This window comes from Echinops telfairi, unplaced genomic scaffold (assembly GCF_000313985.2).
Source record: "Echinops telfairi isolate 266 unplaced genomic scaffold, ASM31398v2 ScPeMD7_22;HRSCAF=79, whole genome shotgun sequence".
Classification (NCBI taxonomy): domain Eukaryota; kingdom Metazoa; phylum Chordata; class Mammalia; order Afrosoricida; family Tenrecidae; genus Echinops; species Echinops telfairi.
The window spans coordinates 6,572,991-6,593,643 of NW_022103919.1; the positions used below are offsets into that span (position 1 = coordinate 6,572,991).

Sequence of the window (20,653 nt, forward strand, 5' to 3'; positions counted from 1 at the left end):
TACCCTTCTGGTATCACTATTTCAAGTACATTTTATCTACATTGAGAGACACATCTTTATTGTACCATTTTGGCAAATGAACATATTTGGGTGACCCACGTGCCTATCAAGATAAAGACTATTTCCTTCACCTTTGTCCCTTCCCTTCCTTCCTGCCACCCTGCCCCAGAGTCAACCAATCAATTTTTTTTTTTTTTTTTATCCACTCAATATTTTTACCCTAGATCAGTTTTGGTGATTTTAAAACTTTCTCTGAACCTAAACATAGATTTTTATAATTACTTTATGCTCAGGTTCTGTTCTTCAATATAACACTGACTTCTGAAATTCTGCAGTGTTGTTTATCTGTAAACCAAAAATCCATTGCCATTGAGCCAGTTCAGTAGTTTCTTAGTTTCCGAGATGCACTTGGTGGTATTAATGTACTACATTTTGTTTTTCTGCCCTCTTTATTAGTAGTATTTTCTTTTCAGTAAATAACTTCCTCTCACTGTCATCACAGCAATACTGCCTGACTCATAGTGACCCTTTAAATCAGAGTAGAGCTGCCTTTGTGAGTTTCTGATTTTGTGACTTTTTATCTAAGACTACAATTATTGGGTCAAAGGGTAAGAGTATGACTATATAGGAATAATCCAAACGTTTCCCCTCCGTGTTTGTACCATTTTATATTCCCAGTAGCAGTGTATGAGAACTTGGTTACTCAACGTCATCACAGCATTCTGTTAGTCTTTCTAATATCATTCATTCTAGTGGGTGTGTAGTGGTTAACTCACTTGTGCTTTTAATTTGCATTTTCTTGATGGCTAATGATAACAGCACATTTTTTTTTTCCCTCAAATTCAATTTTTTTTTTTTAACATTTTATTAGGGGCTCATACAACAGCACATTTTTATGTCTTTTTCTTTTTGCCTTTTGGTATATCTTCCCTTGTGCAGTGTCTATTCAGATGTTTCTATTGTTGATTGGCTAGAAGGTTGTTTTTGTGTTTGATTGTTTTCAATCTATTCTGTGTACCAAGTTCATGGAAAACTGTATTACAGGATAATGGAATTTTTCTATGAACTTATTGAATTCCCTTCTTATAAGCTCCCTGACAGATAAATATTTGGCAAGGATTTTCCATTGTGTGCCTTGCCTCTTCATTTTTTTTGGACAGGATGTTTTTGTGAGAGAATTTTAATTTGATGAAATATGCATTTATGAATATAGTTTATGGTTAATACTTTGGGGTTCTACCTGTAAGAGCTTTGCCTCCCCCCTGTGGTAAAGATAATCCCTGATGTTTTATAGTTTCAACTTTTAGGTCTCTGATCAATGTTGAATAACTTTCTGTACATTGTTATATACTGAAGTTTTTATTTAGTTAGTTATTTTACATACAGCCAGTTTCATTCCATTTGTTGATAAGATTTTCCTTAACGAATTTTTTTATACCTGTGCCAGAAATCCGTGGATTTATTCTGGAATTTGTTCTGTTGATCTTTTTGTTCATTCTTGTACTAATAACCTGCTTTTGGCTTATACCTTACCTCATCTCAATGCCTTTGAGTTGATTCTGTCTCCTGCTGACCCAGAATAGAACTGCCCGTATGGATTTCTGAGGCTATAAATGGTTTACAAGAGCCAAGAGCCCCATCTTCCTCTGTGGGAGCTGCTGGTCGTTTTAAACTGCTGACCTTCCCCAGTGCTTAAGCAATGGTGCTCTTAGTTTTCACTGACTCAAATTCACTGCTATTGAGTCAATTCCCACTCAGAGTGACCTTATAGAATAGATTAGAATTCCCAAGACTGTAACTCTGATCGGACTAGAAGCCTTATCTTTCTTCCATGGAGCAAGATGTGTAACTAACTATGCCCCACCCAGTTTTCTAGTAAGTCATAAATTTAAGTACTTGGGCCCTCTTCCCCAAGATGATTATTACAATTCTAACTTTGTATTTGCATGTAAATTTGAAACCAACTTGTCTGTACTTTGAAAGAGCCTACAGTTTTGCTTGGGAATGTTATTGATTGTGTTTTAAGGGGGAAGTGAACTGGTTGGGTTTCTTTGTGTGTGTGTGTATGTGGTCCTCTCCCTCCCCTCAATTTATATGTTGCTGGGCAAAGCATAACAGCCGCTTAGCCATGTGTGGTCGAGTGCATTTGATTGTATTCTTCGAGTGTGCAGCCATTCTCGCCCTCCTTTTCTGAGTTGTGCCTTTCCCTATGATTCCTGCCTCTTGCAAGTTGCTCATGTCACTCTGATCCCATTTAGATAATTCTTAAAAGAGTGTAAGCTAAGCCAAACTATTAATGATTTGAAGAAGATTTTAAGGATATTTCTGGCTTAAGATTTTTAAATCATTTTTTAGGGGCTCATACAACTCTTTATCACAATCCATACACACATCAATTGTGTACAGCACATTTGTACATTCATTGCCCTCATCACTCTTAAAACATTTTTCCCCTCCCAGCTTCATGAACCCTTGATAATTTATAAATTATTATTTTGTCCTTTCTTGCCCTGTCCAATGTCTCCCTTCACCCACTTTTCTGTTGTCTATCCCCCAGGGAGGAAGTCACATGTAGATCCTTGTAATCAGTTCCCCCTTTCCAACCCACCCTCCCAGTATCGCCACTCACACCACTGGTCCTTAAGGGATCATCCTCCCTGGATTCCCTGTGCTTCCAGTTCCTATCTGTACCAGTGTACTTCCTCTGGTCTAGCCAGATTTGCAAGGTAGAATTGGGATTATGTTGGGGTGGGGGTGGGTGGGCGCAGGGGAGAGGAAGCATTTAGGAACTAGAGGAAAGTTGTATTTGTCACCGTTGCTACATCACACTCTGACTGGTTCGTCTCCTCCCCGAGACCCTTCTGTAAGGGGATCTCCAGTGGTCTGCAAATGGGCTCTGGATATACACACTCCACTCCACACCCGCCCCCCTTCATTCACTATGATAAGATTTTTTGTTCTGATGATGCCTGATAACTGATCCCTTCGATGCCTCGTGATCGCACAGGCTGGTGTGCTTCTTCCATGTGGGCTTTGTTCCTTCTGAGCTAGATGGCTCCTTGTTTACCTTCAAGCCTTTAAGACCCCAGACGCCATATCTTTTGATAGCCAGGCACCATCAGCTTTCGTCACCACATTTGCTTGTTCACCCGCTTTGTCTTCAGCAATTGTGTTGGGAAGGTGAGCATCATAGAATGCCAATTTAATAGAAGAAAGTATTCTTGCATTGAGGGAGTACTTGAGTGGAGGCCCAATGTCCTTCTGCTACCTTAATACTAAACCTATAAATATATGGACATAAATCTATTTCCCCATCCTCATATATAAGTATATTTACATATGTACATGCCTTTATTTAGACCTCTATAAATGCCCTTTGCCTCCTAGCTCTTTCCTGTATTTCCTTTGACTTTCTTCTTGTCCCACTATCATGCTCAGCCTTCATGTGGGTTTCAGTAATTCTTCTTGGTTACATTACCCTTGACCACGCCCTACCACCCTCCTCACCACCAATTTGGATCACTTCTTGTTCCCTTGTCCCTTCATTTGTTAACACAACTTCCTTTCCCCGAACATCCCCCTCTCCCATGTCCCCCAGGAACTGTCGTTCCCGTTGTTTTCTCCTCCAGATTGTTCATCCAGCCCATCTTATTTTGACAGACCTGCGGAGATAATAGCATGCACAAAAACAAGACAGAGCAAAACCAAGCAACAATATACAATAAAACAACAAACCAATGACAAAAAACAAAACACAACAAGAAAGAAAAGCTTGTAGTTAGTTCAAGGACTGTTTGTTGGCCTTTAGGAGTGTTTTCCAGTCCAGTCTGTTGGAGCACCACGCCCTGGCCTCAAAGTCCTTCTTCTGCATTCCCTGGGGACCTCGCCGCTCCGTTCCCTTGCTGTTCTGTTGCACCCCCTTAGTGTTTTGCCTCGGTGTGGCAGGATCAGATCGGGCGCAATTCCCACACTGTGTTTCCAGTGGTGTCCCCTGTAGGGCTATGGGTCAGTGAGGGACATCGTGTCTCATAGTGGGGCCAGCCGTGTGGTCCTCTCTGTGGACTGACTGCTCTAATCGGGAACATCGTTCTCAAGGCCTGGTGGGCCTGATTTTCATATATACAAAAACGTTTTTAAAAAGTTAGAAGCAGTAACAGTAAAACAGGAAAACCTCAATAGAAAAAAAGCACAAAATATTAAAAACTAGAACAAATTTAAAATGGAGCAAAAAGGAGAGCAAATGATAGATAAGATGATACATTTTTATTTTAACTGCATCTGCAATGAAATCTACTTTCCAATGATTCACATCCCTGGTTTGTGGTTAGAGGCAATTCACCAGCGGCTTAATCTATATTTATTTCCCCTTCACTTTTTAACGGAAACAACTTTAAAATGAGTCAAAAGGGAGATATAGTTAAATAATTGATTAAAGGGGGGTAAAATTATAAGAATACATTTCAACTTACACGAGTATAAACTGACCTGAATATCAGCCGAGGCACCTAATATTTACCACAAAAATGACATTTAAAAGGTGGTGAGAATTCGGCTTATACACAAGTATATACGGTACATTTGTCTGCCGTAGTCGACTTTACAGTGCTCTCTGTCGGATAACTGATTCACTTTCTACCACTGTGGTCAGAGAGGATTCATCAGAGGCTTAATCCATGTGTAGATCCTGCAAATGGATTTTGGGCCTCCGTTATCATCCATAGTCTTTTGCAAACCAGGTGTTCACAGTTAAAGGCCTGATACCATTCCCTCCTTCAGATTAGGTTTTTTATTATTTACAATCCTTGGCACACACAAGCTGGTGTGCTTCTTCCATCTGGGCTTGGTTGACACCTCACTTAGATGGCTGCTTGTTTGAAAACAAGACTTTTAAGACCTAACACGCACCTCGTGATCACACAGGCTGGTGTGCTTCTTCCATGTGGGCTTTGTTGCTTCTGAGGTAGATGGCCACTTGTTTACCTTCAAGTCTTTAAGACCCTAGACGCTATATCTTTTGATAGCCAGGCTCCATCAGCTTTCTTCACCACATTTGCTTGTTCACCCGCTCCGTCTTCAGCGATTGTGTGGGAAGGTGCTTATCAGGGAATACCAGTTTAATAGAACAAAGTGTTCTTGCATTGAGGGAGTACTTGAGTGGAGGCCCAATGTCCTTCTGCTACCTTAATACTAAACCTATAAATATATGGACATAAATCTATTTCCCCATCCTCATATATAAGTATATTTACATATGTACATGCCTTTATTTAGACCTCTGTAAGTGCCCTTTGCTTCCTAGTTCTTTCCTCTATTTCCTTTGACTTTCCTCCTGTCCCACTGTCATGCTCAGCCTTCGTTTGGGTTTCAGTAATTCTTCTCATTGCCCTATTGCAAGGCTAATAAACTACTTGATGTCTGCCTCTTTTTTACTCACTCGCCTATACTTAACAAATGTATTTTTAAACTATTTTGTCCAGATTTTAAAACTGTTACCTTAACAAGGTGAATCTGAGGCTAGAACTTCCCTTCACAATTTTTTCTAACTTTTCATTATGAATTGAGTTTTCAGAGCATCTGTTTCCCACTTGATAGTTTGTGCACATTTTGTTTCATGTCACTTGTCACTGATTGCAGTCCCCACAAGGAAACATCACTTTGCCCGTTTCCTCCCTGTGTTTCCTGTTCCATTCCTCTTTTCCTAACCCTTCTTCACTTTGTGTGGGATAAAATGCTTCCCTGCTGATCTCCAACAGTTGACTATTCTGAGAAGCAGATACCTCCATAATGTTTTGTTTCCCTTACAGAATTGTTGTCTATGGTTTTGCTGAAAATTTTGCCATTCGAAGTGAGTGCCTCTCCAAATCTTCAGAGTGGGTGTGAACAATAAACTTGGGGCTCCACTTGTTCAAGTCTAATTTTTTACGATTTGCAGTTTTGATCTACAGTTTTCTCCCACCCTGTCTAAGACCTTCTAACATGATTCTTTCAGAGCCAACGATCATGATATCACAGCAACATCTAGTTCTTTTGGTCTTGTTGTCCTGGAGACCGGTGTTCACTTGATCTGTTCACCCATTGGACGAATTATTTTCATGTGTCTTCTGTTTTCTTCACTCTTTTTTCTTCTGGACAGGGAGCAGTCAGTAGTTGTTCCTGAAGAGCATTTAAAGCTCCACTTAGTACTCAACAAAGTATTGTGGCCTATGCCATGCCAGTTGTTTTTGGTGTCCCTGACACCATGATCCTGAGCTTCCAGGGAAGCAACTTATTCTTTAAAGGTGTGTTGTTATGTAAAGACATTTTCATAACCTTGCCCCTATATGCTTCTGTTTGATTTTGGTTGTTTTGCTTCTAATCACTCAAATGGCTAATGATTGCAAGTATTTATTCATGTATTTATTGGTCCTGTGAATGTCCCTTTTTAAAAAAAATAATTTTATTGAGGGCTCTTACATCTCTTATAACAATCCACACATCAATTTTATCAAAGTGTATTTGTACATATGTTGCCATCATCATTTTCTAAACGTTTACTTTCTATTTGAGTCCTTGGTATGAATGTCTTTTTTGGTGATGTACCTATTCATGTTCTGGCTATTTTTCAATTGAATTGTATTTTATTGAGGTTTTGAAGTTTTTATACATTTTTGAAATTAGTTCCTTGTCCGATATGTCATTGTCTTTTTTTTTTCCTCTGTGAGATTTTCTTTTGCTGTTTTGGTAAAGTCATTAGGTGCACATAAATGTCTAATATTTCGGCATTGCCAATCAAATAGATTTGCCCTTCACTTTTATCTGCACGGTTTGTTTGATGATAACTGAGTAGTTTGAGTTATTCCACAGTTGGGCTAACATAACTTCTGGCTCAGAGAAACTCCCTGTGGTATGCTACAAAATGTTGAGAGGCTCATTTTATCATTCTCTTTGGACCTTCCTACGGTTGCAGGCCTTCATGAAGAAGTGGACTATTCTGAGAAACTGAAATTCAGTGATGATGAAGAGGAGGAAGAAGTTGTAAAGGATGGCAGACCAAAGTGGTAAGAATCCCCATGCAGGTTCGTGCACCATGCCAGTATAACTTGAAGCAATATGTATATTCCTCGGGGCTTATAGGTACTCCCCTGGCTATGCATCTCAAATGCATTTCTTAATTACCCAGCCACCTCTTAAGGTGCGGCATTACTCACTTTGCCGATGAGGAATGGTAGCTGGTAAGTGAGGGAGAGCCAGGGTTTACATTCAGGTAGACCTAGCCTGGTGATTGTAACCCCCTGTTATCCAGAGTATATCAAGCATTCTACTTTTCCCAGAGGTGGTCTGTGGGTGTCATAACACAAGGGGTTTAAATCCAAGAGAATTTGGGGAATTTATTTGTTTCAAGATGTCTCGGAACCTTGAATATGTTAAAGTACATTGGGAATCCTTTTTGTTGTTAAAATTGCTTAATTTGACTAATTTTACTCCTATCACCTTGGGCTAATATTTCATTATCCTAGTGCCTCTCTAGTTTGTTTTTTAATTAGTTTTTGTGTTACAGTTTTAGCAACATAAAATGCACATGTCATACATTTCAGTGGGTCAGTCATAAGCGTTGTGCAGCCTTCACCACAATCATTGTGGTGCAGTCATCCCCAGGACATTTCTTCTTCCTTGCATTTGTCGTTAATGTCCCTCGTCTTCACACTCTAGTTTTTTGTTGTTGTTTTTAAAAAAAATCATTTTATTGGGGGCTTGTACAACTCTTTATCATTTTCCATAATACATCCATTGTGTCAAATACATTTGTACATATGGTGCCATCATCGTTTTCATAGCATTTTCTTTCTACTTGAGCTCTTGGTATCAGCTCCTCATTTTTCCCCTCCCTTCCTCCTTCATGAACCCTTGATAATTTACAAATTTTTTTTTCATGTCTTGCACTGTCCAATGTCTCCTCCCACCCCCTTGTCTGTTGTCCATCCCTTAGGAAGGGGGTTATAGGTAGGTCATTATGATTGGCTTCCCCTTTTCCCCCCTCCTTCCCCTTTACACTCTAGTTTTTAATCATAATTTTAGTGGCATTTACCTTTGGCCTTTCAGACTTCTCTCCTTTGTGTGAAGGTTGCTAGCTTCATCTGTTTACTTTTCTATTGGCTTGACTGTGTTTCCCTTTTAAAAAGGACTGTTTCCTATTTGTTCCTTATCAAAGATGCTTTTCTCTTTGTGTTATTTATCATTGAGTGTCTATATAGTCAAGTTTACAAGTTTGTTTCTTTGTGATTTCATCTTTTGCTTCAAACTCCCAGAAGTCGTCGCTCCTATTCTGGAGAGACTTTGTAATGGTCTGCTGCCACTGTTCCCCTGGTATTATACCCAAAATGAACTAATTGAGGCTATTTCTTTGCTCTCAAGACTTGGGATGTACTTAGGAATAAATCTCTTTGAGTCAATTATTAGAACACTAAGCTCAGCAAGAGCTATAATCAAGAATTTAATTCAAAGGCAAGATAGAAACTCTTAGAGAATTATTTAAGCAACAGGAATTTTTGTTCTCTGTCTCTTTCAATTGACCTGAATCAAACATTCAACTGATCAAAGTAGGTCATGGAGTTTGGACCCATTTTGCCACTGGCTATGGCCAGGGTCACCTAAAATTTTAGAGCGTACAAACCATCTCCTCCTGAGCCTGTGTGTTTTTTTTGTTTGTTTTTTTTTGGCTTTTTAAAAATTTTTTTTTTTTTTTAACATTTTATTAGGGGCTCATACAACTGTTATCCCAATCCATACACACATCAATTGTGTAAAGCACATTTGTACATCGTTTCTCAAAACATTTTCTCTCCATTTAAACCCCCGACATTAGGTCCTCATTTTTCCCCTCCCTCCCCGCTCCCCCCTCCCGCATGAGCCCTTGATAGTTTATAAATGGGTATTTTGTCATTTCTTGCCCTGTCTGACATCTCCCTTCATCCACTTTTCGGTTGTCTGTCCCCCAGGGAGGAGGTCACACACAGTTCCATGTAATCGGTTCCCTCTTTCCTACCCATTCTCCCTTTACCCTCCCTGTTTTGCCACTCACACCACTGGTCCTATAGGGCTCACCCGTCCTGGATTCCCTGTATTTTCAGTTCCTATCTGTACCAGTGTACCTCCTCTGGTCTAGCCAGACTTGCAAGATCGAATTCGAGTCATGGTAGTGGGATCGGGGAGGAAACATTTAGGAACTAGGGGAAAGTTGTACTTCTCATCATTGTTACATCGCACCCTGACTGAGCCTGTGTGTTTTCATTGTGTTCTCTGCTAGTTGATAAATCCCAATCCCAGCTTCACAGTCTTCTTAGACATCTTTCTGCCCTCGTCCATCCCTTGCTGTCCCAGCATCCTTTTCTAGACCAGTCAGTGGCTAACAGGCTTCGTTCCTCTCCTTCCTTTCAGCCTGTACTTCATACTGTGCCTTAGTCATCTCCAGAAAACAGGAATCTTCCCTGATGTAATCCACCTTTTTGTGTTCTCTCTCACAAAGTAAAGGCAGACGTTCATAGCAGTTGTCATCTTTTCTGTGACCTCCTGAACCACCTTACCTGCCTCATCTTTCTCTCCTCTCCACACATGTGGGCATAGGCATACATGAATGCATTTACTTTAACCATTGCTAACTCGTTGCTTTTCTCTGACCTCTTTATTGGGAATCACTTAAGAGATTAAATAGCTTACCCAGAGTGTGATAGATGAATCACTTGGTGCATGTTGAATTGAATTTTGGTATTCTGGGCATGTTTGCTCACCCGTAGAGTATCTAGTATGAAGAAGGAAATCAGTATATGGAGAGCTAACTTTGGAATTTCCAAGGATCGCCTCTCAGGAAGATCAGGCCTTCATTGGGTTCACTGAGGAAACTAACACGGACTATGGTTTGTCGTAGGAATAGTTGGGATCCTAGAAGGCAGCGGCAGTTGTCAATGAGCTCTGCGGACAGTACTGATGCCAAGCGTACCCAAGAGGAAGGAAAAGATTGGAGCGACGCAGTGGGCATGTCCCGTGTTGTCCGGAAGGTGCCAGAAGCTCAGCCACCTTCGAGGAAGCTTCACAGTTGGGCACCGGGCCCTGACTATCAGGTACTATGCACACTTGCAAAGGGTTGTGCACCAGGCTGCTGAGCTGGGACACACACACGAGCTCTCTTGAAATTCATTAGATCAGAATTTGAAGATAAATTTTTTATAATAGATCCTCTGGTTAGGTGCCTTAGGCATAGTTTGCACATCATAGAGCTAACAGTCATAGACTTAGGGGAAAGTTGGATTACATTTTTGTTTCTTCTCCTGAACGATTTAAAAAACACCTTGCTAACCAATCTCCCCTCAGGAAATTTCAATGCAGGCAGAAAATGTTTAGGTCCGATTCAGCTTTACCACTTGTACTAATTCACGTCCTTTATAGCCAAAGGATTCCCTTCAGAATCACAGATTGCCCTTAATGGTCCCGTTTCTAGTAGCATGTGACATTTCCCAGCTTTCCTCATCTTTCAGGGCTTGACACTTCCGAAGATTAAGGGTCAGCTATTTTCCAAAATTGAATTTGTGTGTGCTTTCTCATGCTTTAGCCCTTCAGCCAGGGGCCTCCTAGAAATGACACTCTTCTCATGGCATCCTGCTCCGGACCATGTTTCCCTTTGCCCCGGAGGGTATCTTTGAGCACTCGTCAGAGCAGTGCCTGGCAGGCTTCCTGACATTAAACCTTCTTAATAAGAATCTTGAGAGGAGCGATATGACACTAAGTATCCCATTTCTCATCAAGCTTTGCAATTTCTCCTTTATTTGCATTTGAGTGGAGTTGGATTGTACTTTGTTACTCTGTTTTGAAATTCAGGTTGTCTTTGAATAGGACATTGAAAATCTCTTCAAATTGGCCTCTATGCCCTCTTTATAAATATCTATCATTTTAGGGGCCACTTCTTGCTTTCTGACTGAACAGGATTTCCACAGACTCATTTTGTCTTTGCCCTGGAGGCAATCATTTCACCAAAAACTCCTGGTTCCTATTAATGAAGAATGCTAGTTAGAAACTAATATCTGGGCACTAGGGGCCACAGCTTCTGAGAATTAGGGAAGATATAAGGAAGCTTCAACAAAATTATGGAAAATAGAGAATTTGAAGTTATTAGGACTTTTCCATGAACTTTTTGAAGCCCGTCATATTTATATATGTATGCATATATACAGCTGCACATTTACATTTGTATCGATTCTGTGTCTATATTGAAAATCTTGAGTTTATGCTGAAACCTCCAGTTCACAAAATCCATACCAGCAGCAGTGGGGAAAGCGTCCATTTCCTCTGTGGCACCCACCCACTCTCCCAGGAGCTTCCATTATTGTTCTCCGTCAGGAAACCTTGTTCCAGGTGCATTAAGGTCTGCTAATTGCAATCGCAGCGCTGCCTTTCGAGGATCTTAGGAAGGAGCCCCAACCCCCAAATGGCGGTGGCCTCTGTCTGCTGAGGGTTGGGTCCATCCTTTCATCTGGGCTTTCCTTCTCTTGGCAGAAGTCCTCAATGGGCAACATGTTCCGACAGCAGTCCATTGAGGATAAAGAGGACAAACTACCCCCTAGACAGAAATTCATGCAATCAGAGATGTCTGAGGCTGTGGAACGCGCCCGCAAGCGCCGTGAGGAAGAAGAGCGCCGAGCCCGGGAGGAGAGGTTGGCTGCCTGTGCTGCCAAACTCAAACAGCTGGACCAAAAGTGTAAGCAGGCCCAGAAGGCAAGTGAGGCCCAGAAACAGGTGGAGAAGGAAGCACCCCGGTCTCCAGGCATTGAGAAGGTGCCCCTCCAGGAGAACTGCCCTGTTGTCCGCAAAGGTAAGGGGTGGGCCCTCAGTTCCCACACTAAAAACCCCGGGCTCTGTGTATTGTCTTGGTGTTTGCATCTTCCCTGTTTCTCTGCAGACTCTTGATTTACAGCTAGATTATTATCGGGAGCAGCCAGGGTTTCAAGTTTAGGCTCTAGAGTCAGGTGCTCGACTTCCGATCCCATTTTAGCCTATTAGGTGGCTAAGCTCCTCCTCTTTCTAGAACCCATACCCTCATCTATAAGAATAAAAGGAAGGAATGGTGTGTGCCTCTCAGCATTTGGCAAGGTCACTAGTCTGTAGAAAGCATACAAATGCTTACTGGTAATATTACAAATTGTACCATCGTTATCACTCTTAGTATTACTGCCTAAGATACAGCTGTTAGAGAACTTTACTAAAAGTACAGGATTCTTTGACATGAAATTCAAAGAAGTCCACTTTCTTCTTAGAATAGCTTTTTCCTGGCACTAAGTCTTAGAGGAGTGGGTCACAAATGTAAGAGATCTTGAACGCTAGTATGTGATGGAGAAAACCTCTCAGAGCAGTTTTAAAGAAGATCATCAATGTGCTCCTTAAGAGAGGAATGCACAATATTTATTCCAGTCTCTGAAAACTTCTTAGGGACATTCCAGTTAAACAAGTTAGGGAAATGGACAGCTTTCCTTCTGACCTCATTGCAATAGACTTAGAGGGGAAGACTGTGCAAGTCTCAGTAGGATTTAGAGAGATGGGGAGATGGAGTGGCCAGGAAGTAGCATTATCTTGGTGAGTGATGTGGCTTGTTGACTCTGGTTCTTGGTGGACCTGAGGACTCGGCATTGTGATCCAGAATGGGCCTGGGGGTTGAGTATGCATTGAAAACTGGTCTACACTCCCTCTTCCCACTGCCATGGGGTTGGTTCGAACCCTATATAGGATTTATGCTTCCGTGAGTTTTTATGGAAGTCGATAGCTCTCCCTAACAACTGGCGGGTTCAAACTGCTGGCCCTGAGTTAACGGCGCAGTGCTTTGCCCATAGCTCCACCAGGGCTCTTCACCACTCCTGGCATCTGCACCCTTTCTCTGGAATGGACCTCTGGGGCCCTGAGCCTTTTCCATCAGTGTTTGTTAGCCCTTAGCCATAGGGTGAAGACTAGAAAGCTGACCTGGGCCCCCCCAGCACAGGGCATTTCAGAGAAAACAATGTGGGGGCAGGGTATTGAGCATTTCCGTGTCTGGCATGATTTGAAATACAAATACAGGTGATCTCATTTAATTTTCAGCAAAAGCCCTGGGAAGTAGGCACACTTAAAGTCCTCATTTTGTAGCTGCAGATACATAGCAAGAGAGACTAAAGCTCTTGTTTGGATGCTGGCTAAATGGGCATCATTCGGTTTGTAACTATTCTCTCATTTACTGGGTCTTTCCAGTTGAAATCAAGTCTCTGCCCTGCCAGCAACCTATTAGGGCAGTGTAGCTAACACCTCAGACATAGTTATCGCTAAACGATGATGGCGTGAAACCTTCCTGGTGTGTTGTCGCATCGGTCAGTTAGTACATATAGAACATTCAGCATAATGGCAGAGTTTACAGCTCACTGCCATCCAATCTGTTCCAACTCTTTAGAGCAGAATAGAACTGTGAGTTTCAAAGCAGTAAATTTTCATGGAAGCAGAAAGCCTTATTTATCCTTCTCCCAAAAAATGACTGGAACCACTGACCTTGGGGTTAGCGGCCTAGTAGGTAACCCACTCTGCCACCAGGGCTCTGGGCCCACGCTTAGGAGTGTGAATAGTCTGGGGGTGGCCTATGTGTACTTGTGAAAGAAAAGAAACAGCTGTGAAGTGTCTGTGTGGCAGAGCTTTTGAAAGCCCACTTTAGAATTTCTCTCGGGGTGGTTTCTCTAGGCTCCCCAGAGTTCCCTGTTCAGGAGACTCCGAGCATGTTTCCTGAGGAAGCACCCCCTGTTGCTCCTGCTGTGCCGAGCATCAGCAGTGAAGAAGAGGCCAGGGAGGCTGGGTCCCCTGCACAGGAGTTCAGCAAGTATCAGAAGTCACTGCCTCCCAGATTCCAGCGCCAGCAGCAGCAGCAGCAGCAGCAGCAACAGCAGGTAAACAGATCCGGGAAACACATGCAGTTACTCAGCTGCAGCACCGATGGTGATACTCCTTCAACACAGCGCCTCAAACCTTTGTAGCCTTAGCATTTCAGCCTCTGGCTATTATCTGCAAAGGTACTTCCAAACATCCTTGGACTCTTGGCCCCCACTTTTATCTAAACTATGGAAAACCAAACCCACTGCCCTCCATTGATTCCACCCCACAGCAACCCCATACCATCCAGACAAGCTGCCCCATAAGGTTTCCAAGGCCATCCTTCCTCTCTCTGCCCTGTCTTCCTCCCGAGGGGTGCTTCTGGTGGGTGAAGACCACTGGCCATTCAGTTAGCAGCCCGGTGCTTTCACCATTGTGCCACCAGGACTCCCTGCATGTTAGAACCCCTGTGGCTGTATAGAGTCCATGTTGGTGGTTTATTGGCCTTCCAAGGATGAAACTGAACCTTCATGGACTGGGAGAGTTTTGTTAAGAGGCCTGTAAGCTGGTTCACCAATGCTAGTATCCGTATCACTGTTGACATTTCAAAAACCTGAAAAGATCACGTGTGGGTAAGGGTAGTAATGCAACCCATCTCCTGTGGTACTGGGAGACCAACATGAACTGAAAGTGTTTTTTGGTTAGAAACTGTGATGATAATCTTGGTTACACTTAGTGCATGCCTGGCAGTTAGAGCAGCAAGAAAACATTGTTAATAATAATGTTTCAAGACACGTGTGCCCTGGGGACACACAATAAAGCCTCAGGCCTTTTGCCAGCTTCTCTCTCAGTCTCCTTTCGAACCTTTACTCAGATGCTCTGCTGTGAACTCCCTCTGAAAAAGCATTGCACAGGCTCGCACCAGGGTCCTGTGATACAGAGTTACTAATTCAGGAGCTCCCGGAAGCAACTCAAACTAAATGAAACAGCAACAGTGGCTCTAGCTAGCTCTTCTGAGTTGGTGAAGGGCAAAAAAATCCCTTTTAAACTCACTGCCATCTAGTTGATGCTGACTCATAGTGACCCGATAGGACAGGGTAGAACTGCCCCTGTGAGTTTCCAAGACTAACTGTTCACAGGAACAGAAAGCCCCCATCTTTCTCCCGAGGAGTGGCTGGTGCTTTGAACTGCTGACCTTTATGTAAACTCTTTAAGAATAGGAAGAAGCTTGTCGGCACAGACTGACCAGATTCTTTAGAGGGAAAAGAAAAGAGCACTCTCCTGAGCTAGTATCACAAACCTCTGGCATGATGAGCTACATTTGGTGGGTGCCCCTTGAAGGTACTGGAAGTGTCCGTAGGAGCTGTTGAGACGGGGAATTGGGTCCTGTGTTGTCTTGGCCTCCTGGACTGGTTGGACAACCTTTTTCTCTTGGCATATTGGTAGAGTATGTGCCTCAAGGCATGTTGGGTAGTCTGATTACCCCACTACCCACTTAGTCTGACTCAGGGTTGGGGACCTGCTGGAGTGCTGATTTAGGATATTCACCGTAGCAGGTCATACCTGGAAAGCACTCATGAGTGAATCCAGCAGGGTCTAAAATTAACTATCTGTGCAGTCTTTGATTTTGAACATTGTTAATTCATTCTTTGTTGGTGATCATTCATTCATACAAGTAGATTTTTTTTTTTCATACAAGTAGATATTTATAGTTGTACTTTCTATGTACCAAGTATAGCACTTAGGTTCAAGGCTGCCATGGGGAGCTGGCCAAGCACAATCTCTTAGGATTTAGTGAGGGGAGCCCGCATCAGAGAATTATAATGGTGCAAAGGAGACACATCAGTGCCGTGCGAACCAGGAGTTGAGTGATAGGCTTCCCAGAGGACTGTTTCGTGTTTTTAGCTGAAACCTAAAGAAGGAGTAAAGGTGAGTGGAGTTTACGGGTGGAAGGAAGGCAGCCTGTCCCACAGTGGATGTGCAAGCAAGCATTTAGTCCAGATGGAGGAGTGGAGGCAGTCATGTGCATTGTAGCTAGAAAAGTGGAGGCACCAAGATCCTGCAGGACTTGGCTACCCTGGAGGTTTGGAAAAGTGCTGACGCAGGCCCGACACAAACCGGTGTGTGCACAGTGAAGAACTTTCTGATTGCGTTAAGAAACGGAAAAGGGCCTTTTCTGGTTCTCTTTGATGGCTATCCTCAGGTACTGGTTATAGAAATGGAGAGAAGCAGCCAGCATCTAGAAATTCACTGGGAGATGTGCTGGTCACTTGACCAAATTCCAGGAGATGTTTTGATCTAAATGAAAATCTGACTTGCCTGGTGGAGTGGAGGGGTGTATCAGTCCTGTTTTGATAACAGTACTGGCTTAGTTGGCCAGGCATGCACTAAGTGTCAACACTGGCCAGGCAGTGTTGTGCACCACTCCATTTCTTTCTATTCCTCTTTGGCCTTCTGATCCACGCGATTGTTTGGTGCAACTGGGCAGAAACCTGGTGGAATTTGGGGGCGGGTGGGCAGTATCTTCATCCAGCAGCAGATCACTAACCAGGCCTCTCTTCTCCTTGGCCAGGAGCAGCTGTACAAGATGCAGCATTGGCAGCCCGTGTACCCTCCACCTTCCCACCCACAGCGCACCTTTTACCCACACCACCCCCAGATGCTAGGCTTCGATCCCAGGTGGATGATGATGCCTTCCTACATGGACCCACGAATCACACCCACACGAACACCTGTTGATTTCTACCCCTCGGCCCTGCATCCTTCAGGTAATGCTCTGTATTCTGATAGTCCATACCTGTACTATCCCATTGTAATGTGGTGACTAAATGCATCATTTTGAGAGTTAGAGCATTCTGGATTCCAGCTGTGGCTGCTTTTAATTGCCTTGTTTGCAAAATGAGGATATAGTTATAGAACCTGTGGCAAAGATAACCCTCATTATCAATTGTTGCAATTAATTTTTAGATCTCTGCTATGTTACTTTGTCCTCTTTACCTTCTTGATGCTGTTTGTGTTTTTGTCATTTTACTTACCACCATTTTCCCCAATTTTTCCCAGCATTTGTGTAAGGCAGCGGCTCTCATCCTGTGGATCACGACCCCTTTGGAAGTCGAATGACCCTTTCACAGGGGTTGCCGGATTCATAACAGTAGCAAAATTAGTTATGAAGTAGCCACGAAAATAATTTTATGGTTGGGGAGGTCACCACATGAGGAACTGTACGAAAGGGTCTCGGCATTAAGAAGGTTGAGAACCGCTGGTCTAATGTCTTAAAATTGTTTCTTAGTTAGGGTTTCTTAATTCTCTTTGCTTCATTAATGTCTCTTTTTCCCCCGTTTTCTTTAAATTGACTCACTGATAACCAGATTTATTTATTTTTTATGCTAAGCTAAAATTTAAGGCTGTATCTCTCTAAGTATCACTTTAACTTCAGCGTACATTGTAATCGTGCTGCTGTTGTTGAGTTTCAAATGTTTGTGTAATTTGGGTTATTTATTTTGATAAATAACTTCCAGATAAATAGAGCAGGCGTCCCATGGGCCACATGCGGCCCGCCAAGGACATTTATCCGGCCCACCGGGTGTTTTTGCCCCGTTTGTTTTTTTACTTCAAAATAAGATATGTGCAGTGTACATAGGAATTTGTTCATAGTTGTTTTGTTTTTTTAACTATAGTCCGGCCCTCCAACAGGTCTGAGAAATAGTGAACTGGCCCCCTGTTTAAAAAGTTTGAGGACCCCTGATACAGAGTTTTAAAGTTAACATTATGGTAGTAATCTCTGATGTAGTTACTCTGTGGTCAGATATTATGGTCTGTCTGATCTAAAAGAGTGGTCAACAAACTGCTGTACTGCTCGATTCTGTCATTAGGAATGAAAACAGCTATGGGGTCGATTCTGACTGGAAGCAACCCTGCAACACAAGGTAGAACTGCCCCTTGGGCTTCTGAACCTGTAATACCTTGCAGGAGTGGGAAGCCTCACTCACCTCTCTTCCGTGCTGGTGGTTTCAAACTTCAGGCCTTCCAGTTAGCAGCCCAACATGTGACCACTATACCATCCACCCGGGCTCACAAACATCCGGATGGCAGGACGTGAACAAATGAACGGAGTTCTGTCCGCATAAAACTTTGTCCATTTAAAAAAAGAAAACGGTGGCTCGAGACTGAATTAGCTTTATCCCTGACCTAGATTATGTGAAATTTGCTGAGATTTTGATGGGCTGTGAAGTAGTTATCTTCTCTTTCTAAACATTTAACTTTGCTTGAAGGAACTTTGTATTTTCCATCTGAATACACGGTAGGCCACTAAATTGAGCTTGTTTGTTGTGTTGTGCAAATATCTGAATCATAACAATTTTTATCCCCTTGATCAGTGACTAAGAATGTGCTAAAATCACCTGCTATGGTTGTAAAATTTCATTTTGTGGCACCTTTATTCATATTAAGACTGCTTTCTAACTTTAATGTAATTATCCCAGTTTTCTTTGGGTTACTATTTGGTAATTGTATTCTAACCTATACTGTCAGCCTTTCTGAGCTTTTACTTTAGGGGAGTTTTCAAGTTTTAATTTTTTGAGAGGATCATTTTATCTAACGTCAAAAAATGACATTTAATTGTCAGAGTTGATTCTCTATAATTATTAAGATTATCATCTGTGTTTTCTTGTCTTCTCATTTTTGTGTTAGGCTTTTTATCACATTTTATTTCTTTGTGTTTATTTTTTCCATTTTCCTTAGATTTTCCTTACTCGTTTTGCTTCTACATTCTGTTTCTTCTTAGTGGTTATTTTGTTAAGTCAAAAAGTTAAGAGTACCTGAACACTGGTTACCTCCTGCGGTCCTGAATGTTATTTTTGCCTCGACTTTTAGTTCTCTGTTTTTGTGTCCTCTAAATCCATCGTGATTTGGGGGTGGGGAGTGGTGATAGATCATATTTAGAGTCTGCTTGTTTGAATTATCCTGTATATTTACCAGTTTATTTGCTGTTTTCCTTCCTTCCATCTGGAGTCAATTTACTTCTTTATAAAGTACATTCCTTAGCAGTTTTTCTCAACAGAGTTTTGGCAATTGATTGCCTTTGTCTGGAAAAGGTTTTACTCCACCCTTGCTCTTGAATAGTATTGTAGCTGGGCATGGAATCGTATTCCAGTTTCTTCTGGCACCTACTGCTTCTTTGATTGGGTTTCTTGCTGGATAATCTAATCAGCTTTCTCAGGCAGCTTTTAAGATTTTTCTCTTTGTCTTTGGTATTCTGTAGATACATGCCATTTTATTCTGCTTAGACTTTACTGTGCTGGAATCTAAGCATTCAACTATTCCATCATCTCAGGACAGTTCTCCATCACTTCAGATATTGCCTCTTCATTGTTCTTTTTTCTTCTTTCTAGAACTGCTTCCAGGTCTATTTTGTTACCTTCTCATTCTGCCCTCTATGTCTCTTAAAATGGAAACTATGAACGATGATTTCTGTGCTGCCTTCTGAGAAATTTACCTCTTAACCATTTTCTGGTTAGGTTCTTTCCACAGCTGTGTCTAATCTGATAGTTTATTGTGTAAGAGGGACCCTTTCGTGTCAGTGACTGTGTTTGTGTTTTTGTTAGGGTGCTTCAAGCTCTTCGCCGCTTTTAGTAAATTTAAACAGGAATGTTGGCCTGTCTCTGGACTCGATTGAAGTACTTCCACAAGTGTTGTGGTTCATCTGGGTTATGGGTTTGTTTCCAGCAGAGCTTTTCTGTGCAGAGTAGTAGGGTTTGTTTGGGTGCTTGCTTTTACTAGTTCCCTAGGGTATCACCAGCCTGAGCTGTTGTTTATGGTAACAGACATCGTGAGAGGAACGATTCACCTCTGCCCGCAGACAAAGCGAAGCCAATGCTCTGGGACATGAAAGCGGGCACATGTAGTTATTCCTGGGCTTTAGGAGAACTATTTATGCTTACTCTGGCCACTGGTTACCACGACAGAAAGACTTCCTAGTTATTTCCCTATACAGAAGAGCTTGTGAAGGGGCTTCAGGAAGTTGAGTTTACCTTTCACATCCTTAGTTAAGGATGTCGTTTTTTTTGAGAATCATCTTTTTTTTAGCTGCATCTCGTATGCTGCCATATGCAGGCAGGTCTACTCCATCCATCTGTGAAGTCATTGACTCCAGGGCCACCCCCACACCAGTTCCAGTGCCTGTGGGAATGCTTTTCTCATGTTCTTGGGACTGCAACTCAGCAAGTAAACTGTTCAATGTATTTGTGGCCGGAGGATTCTGCAGGCTATAAAGGGTGTTCTATTGCCAGAAATAAGTACAGTGTTGAGCAGTTTTTCATTTGCTGCATAGTAAACACTTTCTGAGTGGTATGTGATTGTTTCCAGAGATGGTCTAGCTGCACTTGGATTTGACTTTACTTAGGTTTGTGTATCCATAGCATTTGATCAGAGAATTCTACGACTAAAACTAAGTTCGAAACCACCCCATGCAGAATCATTTGCCCGACCTGCTTATCTCACTGTAGAAGATGATGCATGAGACATTTTGTTTGCTTAAACTTTATAAAGGGTTTGAAAAATCTCATCTTCCCATGCATAGATTTGGATCTAAAGAGACGTTTCCTGCCATCGACGCTAACCTACCCCCCTTCCTTTGGTAGACATGGGCAAAGAGGCTGAGTGGTCAGATGATCTGTCCAAGTTCCCTGGCTAATTATAACTGATAGACTCATCTTCGGTCTTCCAGGGTTAACATTTTGCCATTCTTAACAGTTTATTGTCATTTTTTTATTAGCTTCACTCCCTTTCCCTGTGTGGCTTATAAAATAGG

General features: G+C 42.2%; 1 protein-coding gene across 1 annotated transcript in view; it reads left to right on the forward strand.

The window, feature by feature from the left end:
* The window catches only part of PRRC2B (proline rich coiled-coil 2B), a 57,158-nt gene that overhangs the window by 15,578 nt on the left and 20,927 nt on the right, over positions 1-20,653 (forward strand). Inside the window, exons 9-13 of the mRNA XM_045288585.1 lie at positions 6,947-7,037; positions 9,902-10,094; positions 11,524-11,839; positions 13,720-13,922; positions 16,418-16,613. Coding sequence (XP_045144520.1) covers positions 9,939-10,094; positions 11,524-11,839; positions 13,720-13,922; positions 16,418-16,613 — 871 coding nt within the window. The 5' untranslated portion in view covers positions 6,947-7,037; positions 9,902-9,938. The remainder of the gene's footprint in view (positions 1-6,946; positions 7,038-9,901; positions 10,095-11,523; positions 11,840-13,719; positions 13,923-16,417; positions 16,614-20,653) is intronic.